The sequence below is a fragment of the Carettochelys insculpta genome, chromosome 6, assembly GCF_033958435.1.
Source record: "Carettochelys insculpta isolate YL-2023 chromosome 6, ASM3395843v1, whole genome shotgun sequence".
NCBI classification, from domain to species: domain Eukaryota; kingdom Metazoa; phylum Chordata; order Testudines; family Carettochelyidae; genus Carettochelys; species Carettochelys insculpta.
Window position 1 is genome coordinate 110,855,180 of NC_134142.1, and position 13,909 is coordinate 110,869,088.

Consider the following 13,909-nt stretch of genomic DNA (forward strand, 5'->3'; position numbering starts at 1 on the left):
GGGCTGGGCCTCGCTGCTTGCCAGTTTTTGTTCCCAACTCATGGAGTTGCAGCATTACTATGATTTGGCTGGGCTTCCTCTTTGTCATGGTGAAAGAGCCAAATTTGAGTGAGTTGGTGATGTGACTGTGTGCTGGATTATAATGGCTCAAGTGGTGACCTAGGTCCAGTCACATAGAATAGTCACAGCTGCAGGGAGTGAGATACGTTTTTTTTAATTTACTTTATATTTGTAATTGTGAAAAACTCAGGGTTCACCATGTGTATGGAAGAGAGCCTGTTATAGGCTGTTAAGTTTTACACACAGCGTAGCAAGAACAGAATGTAATTTTATGCATGTTTTCCTTTAAATGTGTTTTTAAGACTTTGTTTTAATAAGTGGCCTGGGAAGGACTGTGGAGACTGTCAGAATTCTCAGATAAGATTGGGATTAGTGTAGTATTACAGTACAAATAGATTTCATTAAACTATTTTTCTGTCCTTCTTAGGCCTTTAAAGTTAGGGCTTCCATATTTTCAGGCATATAAGTTTGGAAATGTCTGTCTATGGTTCCATGTCCTTTCATTTCTGGATAGACTGGGTATTGAGCCCAGTAGCTACCTGCTTGATATAACCAACATTCTGGAAGCACCTGTTACGCCCTAGGCCCAGGAAGTATAATCACAGCTGCTTGCTTCTAAAGTAAATACAAATATTGACTCTAGAAGCATATTTGTAGCTATGGGTAAGCAGATTCTCATGTTAATTCTTGTGAGTAGTCCATTGAAATATCAGACATGTGGACACCTGGTAGATTGCATGAAGAATTTTTCCTGATTGTTTACAGGAAGTAGCTGTGCCTGCAGTCTTTTTTTCAGATGATTCTTTTTTGCCTTTAGAGCCTTCCGCAAGGTGGCACCGTACAGATCTTTAGCCAAAGAGCTTCCTAAATTGAACACGGAGCTGAGAGAGGTGGTGGAGAATTCCCTGAAATCTCATCAAAGCAAGCGCAGGCTTGCAGTGACTACATGTGAGGGGGTATGGCTTAGAACTGTCAGCAGGACACTGAAATTGAGAATATTTACTGTATTTTATCAGTCCCTTGGGTCCATGACCTAACCTGAGATGTTGGAAAAGTGTAAAATAGACAATTTGCTTATGCCAGGTACTGTATTGCCACCTTAGCCTTGAGAATTGGGAATAACTGTTCATCTCTTTGCCCACTATTGAGAGACTCTGAAATGCTTTTTAGGAGGGAGAAGACAAGGTGTGGAGGGGAGTTTGCTAAATAGAGCATGTAAGTCTTTCTGATGGGAGCAGTGTGCTTTCTTGGAACAGGCTGTTCTGAAATATGAGCCTGTAATTTTAGTACCCATTAGGAATCTTACTGATAACAGTTAAGCTGATAGAAAAAGGCAAGCTGCACCTTCACTTTTCTTAAACAGCTCTCTTGTATAGAAGAAATCAGGGCAGCTATCTTTTACTGAAAGATAGATAATCCTTCTCCCAGTTACTCACTCCTTCTAGGAGTTCGTTTTCTAAAACCTGGAAAAGTGATCTTTCAAGCCCTATTCCATTTACCAGATCTTGGGGATTGACAAGTTCCCATATCCTTTTCCTTGAGGCTTTAGCGCAGTACAGTCTGAAATGCTATCCTGGCTTTTTTCCACATCCTTCATATTGGACAATCCCTGCTGTTAAATTTGTTGGAATGGAATTCGTCATCTGCTCGTCCTGCCGGGGTTGGTAAGAGGATTCTTTATATTCACTTGCTACTGCAGACGTGTATGGGCATGTACTGATACTCCCTATGCGTACAAAAACTGGGAAGGGAGTTAGCTCAAAATTGTATGGAGTAGGGTTGCCAACTGCCTAATCACATGAACCCAAACACCCTTGCCCCATCCCACGTCCCACACCTTCCCTGAGGCCATCTGCCCCTCCCTCTGTAACTCCCCCCTTCTTCACTTACTTTCACGGAGCTGGGGTATGGGGCTGGGATGTGGAAGGGGAAGTAGAGCCTGGGCTAGAGCTGAGGGGTTTGGAGTGTGGGAACAGGGTCTGTGCCCCAGGCTTAGTCCAGGGTTGGGGTACAAGCTCTGCGAGGGAGTTTGGGTACTGGAAGGGGCTCAGAATTGAGGCAAGGAGTTGGGTACAGGGGGTGTGTGATCTCCAGGAGTGGACTTAAGGCTGCGGTAGCAGATTGGGGTGTGGAAAGAGGTGAGGGATATGGGTTCTGGGAATGAGGCTCAGGGCTGGGTCATGGGGTGCGTGTGTGTAAGGGGATCTTGGAATGTGGGCTCCTGCTGGGCAGTGCTAACCTTCCACTTGACATTGCAGTAGGGTTAAGCTGAACTCCTTGTATGCCTTGGCCCCGTGCTTTTCCTGGAAGAGTCTAGCATGTTCCTGTAGCCATTTGTGGTTCTGTGCACTGCCCCTGCCTGCAGGCTCTGCATTCACAGTTCCCACTAACTGCATTTCCTGCCCAATAGGAGTTGTGGAATCCGCACTGGGGCCGGGGACAGTGCGAGACTCCCCCTGCCCTGCCTAGAGGATGCAGTGATATGCTGTCTGCTTTTGGGAATGACTCAGAGTCAGTCTGTTCAGGGAGCCTGTCTTAGCCCCCAGCACCACTGGAATTCTAGCAGCCAAAAATCTTCTGCATTGGCTGCAGTAGCCTCTGTGAGATAAAGGCCAATTCTTGGATACTCCTGGTGCAATCAGGAGGAGGGATGGCAACCAGTGCTCCCTGTAAGCTGGGCATTTGTGTGGTTGTTCAAGAGAGATTCAAATGCCGCCCAGCTGATTAGCAGAGCTCCCACAGCTAAGTTTTTGTTTCAACTGGTTGGGTGAATCCATGCACATAAAAACACCAACTGTACACATGGATGGAAAAAAGCCCGCACATAAATGGAAAAAATTAGAGGAATCATTGATGGCAATCCTAGTATGATGTTGATATACCAACAGAAGGGAAAGAGCCAGTGTTTTTTCCTGTTTAAGCTTCCTCCCTCTAACTAGCTTTTTCTTGTGGTAATAAGTGCTGGTGGCATTATAATTACCAACTTTGGCCTCTCGAGCCGTGTCTACACGTGCACGCTACTTCAAAGTAGCGGCACTAACTTCGAAATAGCTCCTGTCACGGCTGCACGTGTTGGGCACTGTTTCGATGTTAACATCAACGTTAGGCGGCGAGACGTCGAAGCCGCTAACCCCATGAGTGGATGGGAATAGCTCTCTACTTCGGAGTAGGGCACGTATAGACGATCCACGTCCCGCAACATCGAAATAGCGGGGTCCGCCATGGTGGCCATCAGCTGAGGGGTTGAGAGACGCTCTCGCTCCAGCCCCTGCGGGGCTCTATGGTCACCGTGTGCACCAGCCCTTAGCCCAGGGCTTCTGGCTGCTGCTGCTGCAGCTGGGGATCCATGCTGCATGCACAGGGTCTGCAACCAGTTGTCGGCTCTGTGGATCTTGTGGCACGTGTAAGACTTGTCTAGGTCAATGAAAGAATACTTCTGATGGAAAAATGCCATCTATCACTGTAGAAGGCATTTGCACAATAGCACTACAGGTGTAGCTACTGTGCCCTACCTGTGTCCCTATAGATTCTGTACTGCAGAAAATACCTCAGTTGAATTATGCATGGGGGCTATTCCCTATCTGATGCTACATGTATTGTCCATTGCTCAGATGAGGCATAATAAGAGAGAGATGGGAAATAGTCTCAGTTTCTCATTTGGTCATACAGAACTGTCACTCAGACATCGAACTGAATATTGTAACAACTGGGATAAGAATGTCTGACTAGAAATATTTATTGCCTGCTCCACCCTCACTAATACAAAGGTGAATATTTGCTTGTTCTTTGGCTTCTGCTTGGAGGAAAAAATGCAATTTTTGGACGAGGTATATGGTGTTCCTTTTAAGAAACTTATGAATCTGGAGTGCCTTTTTTACTTTCTCATACTGCTAGGTATATATTTGGCAGCAAATATATATATATATATGACTTAGGATTTTTGTATGTAGTTTTCCCATTCTTGTGTAATACTGCTCCTTCCCCAGAAGACTTATCTACTTAGATGAAATTTGAGAAAACAAGTGTCTGTGCTACATAGGCAGCAAGGCTGAATATAAAGACTGTAGGAGGAAAAAATAGACAGTAAATGTTAAAATAAATTCTGTAGCTCTTTTTGAGAGGGAAGGGGGGAGTAGTTCACAGAAGCAACTGGCTAGAGGAAGCAGTACAAGGTGGCTCTGTTGAAATACTGAAGCAGTGTGTACATGGCTGAATAATTGCAATGCCCCAAAGATACTTCCTTGACGTTCCTAGGTTTTTATTTCATGCTCTCTGACAGATGTCAAAGCACTTTCAAAGAAGACAAGCATCATTACCCCATTTTACAGATGAGAAAACTGAAGCTCTGAGGTGAAGTGACATGCCTAAGGTCACCCACGTAGGGCAGTGTCCAAGCCACTCGCTGTTTCCTTTTGATCCTCAGCAGATCCAGACAAGAAGCCCTTCTTTCTTTAAACTCTAATTTTTGACAATGCCATGATTATGATGATGTTTGATCATTGGATTATTTTTAAATAATTAAATGCTCTGCCCTCACCTATGTTTTTATATTTTCCTAATTCACCAGATGTTGTAAGAAGTAGAAGTATCTGTCATTTTAAAGGCTGTGACAGGCCATTTCATTTGGATAATTTTTAGTCATGCCATGTGTAATAAGATATTGGTTGCGGCATCTAGATATAATCTACCAGGAACAGAAGGTTACGCAGGTAAGTTGAAGCAGTATCTGGCAGAGATGATGATGTGAACCAGAAATATGGTCATCTTTGCCAGCTTCTGTGATAGATGTGGCTGAATGTGGGCGACAAATTTTACTGCTATTTTCCCCCGATCTCTGCCATCTTCTATGTCCTATATTCAAAGATTCCATTTCAGTAATATTCTACTCTTTTTACCAGTACTCACTGGATATGGTGTCCTTGTGTGTGTGTGTGTGTGTGTGTGTGTATGTGGATATCGATATCATCGATATATAACCTGAAGCTTCCCGTTTCTGATATTCAAGGTAGTAGTAGAACTAGGTTCTCAGAAGCTTCTAGATGTGGACTTCTCAGTGTATCAAGTGTTAAAGAATGCACAGTTGACCTGCAGCGTTTGCTGCTGGCTTGTGTTGCTGATAGCTCATCATTGATTGTAAATATTAAGAGTCCTACCCAATACCTGTCTGAATTTGGAGAGACTAGAGAGGGTGTGTGTCTCTGGAGAGGAATTCAGGTGTGGAGGGAGAATGAATGGTGGAAGTGAGGGGACTGAGCATATTTAAAAGGGATGAATTTGTATGAAGCCCTGCATAGTTATTGTTCAGACCCATACATCAATGATGAGTAGATATAGAAGAATGTCAGGGTCAGGCTACCTGATGTGGCTACCCTTGAGAGTTACATAATGCCGTTGTCCAGGAGCGGTATTCCCTGTAAGCTGTGTGCTTGTGTAGCCACACAGGAGAGATGCAAATACTGCCCAGCTGATTAGCAGTATGCCCACAGCTAGGTGTTTGTTTCTGCTGGTAGTGCACAGGAGGGGAGGGGTGCCCCATGTGTGCGGCTCTCCTGAACTACACTTTACCACTCTCTGCTGCCCTGTTCAAGCATTTTGGATGCTGTAGGCCTAAATAACAGATAAGGGAATCCCATCCATAAGACCTCTCTTGTACTGCTGTTATCTGAGACAGGAAATGTTCAAGGATTACAGATGGCAATAGAGTTCAAGGAGCAAAAGGTGACCACTATCAACATTTTAAAATCTTTTGAAAAATCTGTTTTATAGTTCTTGATGGCCACCCTTTTAAAGACTCTTGTGTTTGAAAGACACTGGATTTCATTCCTCCCCCTGTGGAGCCACTTCTAGCTGAGCTCGAGTTCACTCAAAGCTTAGTTTGTTTGAAATGTGAAATGAATCCCTTTTTCCAATAAGTGAGAACAAGAGTCCTGATGCTCAGTACGTACATTTCCCTTTGTATGTTGTCTTCTGTTCATTTATTTATGAAGAAAAAGCACTTAACCCCATCATCTTCTCTGCAACAAAGAGGGAAATGAATACCCCCAGCTTAAGCTTGAAGAATTGCATGCACTTGTTCTGTCACTTCCTTTTGAAATGTGTAAGTTTTTTCTGACTCCACTTAAAATTTGAGACATTTTTCCTCCTTAGACAGGTTCTAGCCCAAATTCGTCTTCTTTTTTTAAGGGCTTTTTCTGGGCTGTACAATTTCATTTTTTATACAGTGCCTGCATACCAAGGGTTAGTATCTTCCTGTGCCAAGGACAACATTAAGATCTTCCCTATTGCTCTATATTCTGAGTGAAGAATGGGCAGTAGTCTAACATTTTAGATCAGATAATGTATAAATATGTAGGTCTTTAGAGAATTCAAAGCTGGAAGCTTTAAATAATTTGCCTTACACCTTGCATGGATTCTTGGAATGTTTTACTGTAGTGAATGATATGAACCTCATGAGGTCCTTTCCTTTAACCTGAATGGAGAGAAAAAGATCTTAAATAAAGCAGTGCCCAGAGCGGTTTCTGGATTCATCCTAAATCTTCACTGTGCTTTAGTAACCAACATTAAGGAGTAGTATAGAAACATTCCACTTTCAATTATCCCAGTAATCACGGACTTTTTTAGTTAATGAGACAATTTTGTAAATTAAGCCCATGCTGTCATCTTTTAACTTTTAATCCCACAGTGTCAAGAGAGAAATAAAGAGAGTAGCTTTTGTAATTTCAAATGGTTTCCTTGCACTCAGGATCATGATGTAGATAGTTAATAGTTTGCTAGGTAACGCTTATACCATGTCTTCACTAATGCTTCTCTGACCATCATAGTTACTGTCACCTGTGGAGGTGGTTTTATTATGTACAAAGGAGAGCTTTTCTGGTATAGAGTGGCTACACAAGTGGTTTTGTAGTGGCATGGTTGCATCAGTAGAGCTGTGCCACTGTAAGTGTATTTGTGAAAATATGGGCTCACTCTGTAGGGTGAGACCTCAAGTAATATTGAGAGTTTTCAGGGAGAGTAGCAGTGATCTGCGTACTTGACCACCTCCTGGAGATTTTCTCCAAATCAGAGTTTAGGTACCTTTAGTCAGATATCCTGTGGAGTTTTGTGCTATTGCTGCATCCACTATGTGAATAAGCAGAGAAGTCCAGTTTACAGGGCTGTTAGTCCAATGCCTTTCACAAGTTGTCCAATTTTAACAATTTTAAGCAAACAGAGCATAGTATATTTGGTAGATTTTTTTTTTCCAAATTTGAACATACTTGAATGTGTTAGCAGATTGAAGGGAGATGCACAGATGTAATTCCTAGATTAGTGACGTTAAATACAAGTAATTATATTCACAGTTACTACCAGTTCCCTTGTCTGGCATGGTCGGGACCTAATTGGTCCTGGACAAGGGAACATTCCTTGCCAGGGCCCCCAAACCACCAGCCTACCACCCCTCCTCCCGCCTTTGGGCTGCTCCCCTACTTTCTCTCTTGGGGCTGCCAGGAGGAGCTGGCTCAGGCTCACCCTGGGGACGCAGCTCCAGTCCTAGGCAGCTGCTGCACGCTCTGCAGGAGAAAACCGGCTTTGGATCTGTGGGGCAAAGCTGTCTCCAGCCCTGCATGCCTGCCCTCTTACAGGGGGTTGCTAGGGGGACGTGGGCTCTGCTGCAGCCGCCCCTCCCCGCCCACTGGAGAAGGAAAGTTGTTGAACTAGAGAGTGCCAGATTTAGGAATTTCATCCTGTAGCTTTTTTGGTTGGAAGCATATGCATAAACAATATAAAGAAATGCACGTGAAGAATGTCCAAGAGTTTTCTTGTTCTACCCCATCACTCCTTGGGAGGGAGTAGGAATTGAGCTTGATTGATTGCTCCTGCTGGGCTAGAAGCTCAGTTTCCTCCTCGCTGGTTTGAGCACTACTTTGCCCGCTCCAGCTATTCTCTCTGTTCCTCATTGCAATTGAAGGTACAGCATAGCCATGGAGTCTCCTGAGCTGGCAGGAAACAAGTTCCATTTCTGGTCTTGTGTCCAGTCAGCAGAGAAGAGGTCACTGAAAGACATATCAAGGGCAGAGCTGGAACAGGAGAGCTGAGCATTGGAGTTTTACTGCCCACCTGCAAGCCCTATAAGATCTCTAGGGGACTGTAATCTGTAAAACTTGCTTTTAAGTGACATTGTGCTTCAGTGGTAAATAGTAAAATGCTAAATATGATGAGGAGATTGAACAAAGAGTATATTCATTGACAGTAGTACATTGTGTAACAGCAGCCTGTGGTTGTTGCACTTGAAAGGTGGCTACTTGTATACTGGCATTAGTGGGAGTGGGTTAACTCCAAAGTTGGCATATTTTTGATAATCACGCTACCTGTGTATTATCAACAAGAAGTCTTGTGGCGCCTTAGAGACTAACAGATTTTTTGGAACATAAGTTGATGAAGTGGGTCTTTGCCCACAAAAACTTACGCTCCAAAAAATTCTGTTAGTCTGTAAGGTGCCACAGGAGTTCTTCTCGTTTCTGCGGATACAGACTAGCGCAGCTACCCCTCTGATACTTGTCTACCTGTGTATTGTTTAATTTTCACATGAAAATGTATGAAATGCTTTTTACGAACGTATTTGAAGATTGCAGCACCAATGAAACACTTTTATTTTTTACTGTAAAGTACAAGGAGCATATTTTAAAGACTTTTTCAGTCACCAGAGAGCTTATCCCAATAGACTGCTCCTAAACTACATACTCTGATTTTTACATTGACTGTTTGGGGACAAGCTTCGTAACACCTGCTTGAGTGATGGTAAAGGCTTAGTGCAGGGGAGCTGCAGCTCTGGAGGCACATGCAACTCTTTAAGCACTTCTTTGTAGCTCCTGACACTCTAATTGCAAAGAATGAAAACAAAAACAAAAAGAACCCTTCTGATTATTTTTGGTAAACAGTAAATGTCCAAAAGCCCAAGAAAGGAACTCATATCTAAATAGCAAATGATATATAGTCTCAGAACATTGGATAACTCCCCTAGCACCCTCCAGAGAGAGAAGGTTTGGGAGTGAAGCAAGTGGTACAAGTGCACATAAAATGTGAGGAAATAGAACCTGTTAAAAGTCCATGAACATCCTGCAGTAAACATGCATTGTATTACAAATCGTGTACACGCTGTTCTTAAAATAGGGGGTTACACAAATATGGTTTGATGTTCTTTATTAAGGACCATCTTGTATGCATATGTGTTGAGGCTCTTGAATTACTGATTTTTTTTTTTAAACCAAATTAGAAAAAATAGCTCTTCTTGCTAGCTTAGTGGTTAGAATTTAACCATAAACAAGATGAGTGTCCTCATAGGAATGCTCCCTTTCTGCAAGTTGTTCCCAGTAAAACATGAGTGATTTGCTGGAGCCATGACATAAGCATTCCTCTTTTTATTTGGAAAGTCAGAGTTTAGAACTGGATATAGTTGCTAATTAAGCCATTCTTAAAGCAGTATTGTGATTTTGTTGTATTGGGGCTGTGTGAATAGTTTGTTCATGAAGACCAAAATGAAAAATGTAACATGTAATTTGGCTCTGGATAACCTGCCTACTCATTAATGGAGAAACATGGGCTAATTCTTGAAGGTTAAGTAAAACTCCAGCAAATGTGCTTGATGAATGGTGGAAAAGTGTTGGCAAAATGGTAGTTGTAATTAGTTCTCGAAGATGTTCTTGAAATAACATACGTGACTTTGAATGACCATCTACAGGAAGTGCATGCAACAAGAACATCAAACTGCTGCATAATACTCAAATGTTAAGTAGCAGAAGAGAATACTTGTAATACTTAGAAATATAGCACCAAAAATATTAGGTGTCTTCCAAAGGAAAACGTGATCCCAGCCCCAAGCACTGTAACATTGCTTTTAATCTCCCCTAGGTGTCCCAGTCAGGCGCAAAATGCTAGTATGGTTCCTCCTGCCTGCACTTCTGCAACACCTTTGAAAGCGTGGAATAAAATCTATATAAAGTCACTCCAAGATGCCTTAGATGGTGAAAAATTTTGACTGTGTGTTAGAACACTGCCATCTGGTACAATTGCCCAGGTTAGATATGAAGGGGATGGTTATCTGGAATGGTCAGATTAAAATTTGCTCACTAAATAAATGGTAGTCTGTAGTTCATTAATTGGTTTTTCCGGGCGGGGGGGTGTCTTTTGCAGAGGATGGAGACCAAAAGCAAAGGGATTTCACAATTTTGGAGCCAAGGACTAATTGTTGTCAAAGTTTTGGGAGGAACATCTCCCTGTGCTGTGAAGGAGCAGAAGCTCTGGATGCCTCACAGTGGTCTCTGAGCTCCTTTGCTTTGTTGTTAGATTTTGCCAGAGAATCAGATCATATATCTACAGGACTTTGTAGAGAGTTGATTGTGCAGAGTGTGGCCCTGGGAAGCAAAGGCTCTTAAAAGGTTTAAAACAATGTTGTTGGAAGACAAAGTGAGCATTGAGGCAAGTTTAGTGAGAACTTGAGAGAGGGCTTTTGCTGTGGAACAGAGCCTTGTCTGTCCAGTATTCAGCCTGCCTCTGACTGTTCCAATAGGCTGTTGAGACGCTGGCCAAGAAAAGACTCTCCAAGACCTTATTCCTACTTAGCTGAAGGGTGCCATCTGCACAGGGGATGGATAAAGGATTCCTGGAACATACAGAAAGGAATCTCGAGGGCTGAAAATAAACGCACTGTGTCCAGTGGAGACAGGAAGTGTCTGAGACAGGGAGAAGGAATGAAGCTGCTTAGCATTACTGTACTGTAGGTTTGTACAGCAGTAAGGACGAGAGGAGAGGCAGATGAGGAAAACCACTGTGTTGCACCAACAGGCATATAGCCTTTCTTTTCAGGCCTAAATAGAATGCATCTAGTGCTTGGGCATGAAGGTTTTTAATTCATGAACTATTTTATCCATCTTGGTGGTTGTTGTTGTTTTTCCTGTATAGAAAAACCTCCTCTTCTGCCCAAGATAAACATGCTTTTTAAAGCTCTTACATTCTTAGCTGTTAGCAAATGAGTAGTTTTGAGGGAATTTTGGTGCCTAAATGTTTTAGTATAAATCATTTTTCTCAAACAAAAAAGGTTGGTTGAATTTATGCGCTTAGAAAAGGCATCAGGCTTGACTTGCTGGAAAGTGGCCTGATGCTTTCATAAGCTACAGCATAGGCTGCTTTCTCTGTTCTAACATTCTTTTTCTTGCCCTCTTCCAAATTCATAGTAAGACTAATTAACAAACGTCTATGATTGGACTAATGCATGGTAAGTGTGGGTTTAACATCAGTGAAGAACAGTGCTCTTCCTCCTTGGCTTGTGAGAATAATATGTAGAGGACGTTCTTGGATGTGTAACGCACTGGAGCAAAATTTACACCGAATCTTTTCAAACCTCTTTCCACCCTCAATGAAGTATTCCAATGGATATTTCTTAATTTTTACACACAATTTCATATCAAGGGGAAACTATTTGTCGTCATCTTCATCAACAACAACCATGGGCTCAGCACCCATTGGTGTTTGATGCCTCCCTCACTATTTCCTTCCATCTTCCCTTGTCCAGTACACAGTGGTGCAGAGCTGGTCAACAGAAACTAAGCCAATCTACTATATCATTTGCCCATTCTCTGTGTGGTCTTCCTCTCCTATTCAAACCGTCCCATTTATGCCGAATACCAAGGTCTTGATGTGGTGTTCATCATTCATTCTGCAGATATGTCTGAATAGTTGTAGCTTCTGTTGTATAACCTTCTGCAGTAGGTTCTCTTTCAGCTGTATCTTCCTATTTAATTCCTCATTGGTGACCTTCTGCATCCATCCCATTCTCAGGATCTTTCTATAAGAACTTCTCTTGAATGCCAATATCCTTCTCTTCTAGTAACGTTTTTTTGGGTATTGTGATTTTTTTTTGGAGGTTAAAGTTGAAATAAGTTAAGATTATTCCTCTCTCAAGGTATTGCCGTGTGTGTATCTGTGCCTCCAACTGTCACTCCTGGTGGGTGTTATGACTCGACTCAACTGATTCTATGTCAATGCCCTCTGATCTAAATGGCAGATCTGATGATTAGGCTGACCTGAACATGTGCCTTTTATACCTCGTAATCTGCAGAAGAGGGTGTAGTTGGGGAGAGCTGCAAGACCCTTTCTATATGCTGTCTAGAAATTGCCCTATTTGTTGTTGTCACACCTGAAACCTGTGTATTCTTGAGTAGCTAAAAGCTCACATTAAATCAACAGAAATCCTTTAAACTTGTAAACTCCTAATTGTCAGATGATCTCCACTCCCAAGTCTTTAATCTTTATAAATATTGCATACCTGTTGTTTTCTACCAACTGAGTGGGAGGAGAAAGCCTTTAATACACTATGCACCATACAATGTGTGCCACAGTGACTTACCTGCTGCTGGAACATTTGTCTTTTATTTTCTCTTCCCTGTAATGACTTTTATATAACTGTCACAGTCATGTTATCAGGAAGGGTCATCAATATTTCAGTGGCTCTGTACGCAGCTAATGTTGGAGCTGTAATTATAAGAAGTTGCCCTGCTCTATAGTAAACTGCTCTCCAGAGAGGGTGTGTTTTAGTGTCCAGTGGAAAGAGGTGTGGCTGGACAGGAATGCAAAGCTTGGCACTGAAGATGGGTTGTTGTGTATGTTTAAAACAACATGTTTTCCTCTTTAACTAGACATTCCTAAAATAGATAAACCCACCTGTCTCATTTATTGTTCTTGACTCAGTGTCCACTGCCTGTTGTGGGCTTTTAAATCAAACTTCTTTTTAGGCATTTCGTGATTTGTAAATCAGTAGAAGTTAATCTGGATGTACAGAAGCGTTAAAGGGTTGTGAACTGCATTTTTTTTCTTAATCTCATTAATCCTGACGGCAAGTTGCTGCCTCATGTGGAGAGATACTGACTTTCTTGACTGGCTCTCACTGAGCACTAAAAGAGGCACCCCAGTCAGAGTGCTCACTGGGTATGTCTAAAAAGCCCATGACCTTGCACATCACAGCCCAGGTTGTTAGTGGTTGGCTTACACTACCATGCTAAAAATAGCCGTGTGGATTCTGAGGCTTGGACTGGAGCTCAAGATCTGAATCCTAAGGAGTCATTTGGGCTGCAGAGATAGTCAGAGCCTAAGCCACAACTTCAAAGCACGGTTATTGTATGTTTTTAGTGTGGTAGCAGAGACTGCAGTGTTTTGCTCCACAAGCTCTGTAGATGCACCACTGACACTTAGCTTAAGAAAAGTAGTAATTTTCTTGCTGTACCTCATGCACACCTTAGCGGTCTAACCTGTGTCTTACTGGCCGTGTCTACACTAGCCCCAAACTTCGAAATGGCCATGTGAATGGCCATTTCGAAGTTTACTAATGAAGCACTGGACTACATGTTCAGCACTTTATTAGCATGCGGGCGACCGCGGCACTTCAAAATTGACGCGCCTCGCCGCTGCGCAGCTCGTCCCGACGGCACTCCTTTTTGAAAGGACCCTGCCTACTTCGAAGTCCCCTTATTCCCATCTGCTCATAGGAATAAGGGGACTTCGAAGTAGGTGGGGTCCTTTCGAAAAGGAGCCCCGTTGGGATGAGCTGTGCGGCTGCGAGCCGCGTCAATTTCGAAGTGTCACGACTGCCCGCGTGCTAATGAGGCTCTGAATGTGTATTTCAGCGCTTCATTAGTAAACTTCGAAATGGCCATTTACGTGGCCATTTTGAAGCTTGGGGCTAGTGTAGACACAGCCACTGTATGAAACAGTGGGAGATTTCTCTAACACTTTGTGCTCGCACAGTTACCTGGCATTGCTTGGGCACTTAAAGAGGGGCTCTGGGCAGGGGGCTGGAGGTGTGTGGTAGGGTTAAAAA

The 13,909-nt window shown here is 42.8% G+C and overlaps 1 protein-coding gene across 3 annotated transcripts in view; it reads left to right on the forward strand.

Annotated features, from left to right (window-relative positions):
• MOB2 (MOB kinase activator 2) overlaps nt 1-13,909 on the forward strand; it is a 168,295-nt gene that overhangs the window by 58,070 nt on the left and 96,316 nt on the right. The window contains exon 1 of one of the 3 annotated variants that reach the window (XM_074997834.1): nt 1,542-1,724. The exons of the other annotated variants lie outside the window; for them this stretch is intronic. Coding sequence (XP_074853935.1) covers nt 1,690-1,724 — 35 coding nt within the window. The 5' untranslated portion in view covers nt 1,542-1,689. Of the gene's footprint in view, nt 1-1,541; nt 1,725-13,909 lie in introns of those variants that run through there. 3 annotated transcript variants of the gene reach the window in all.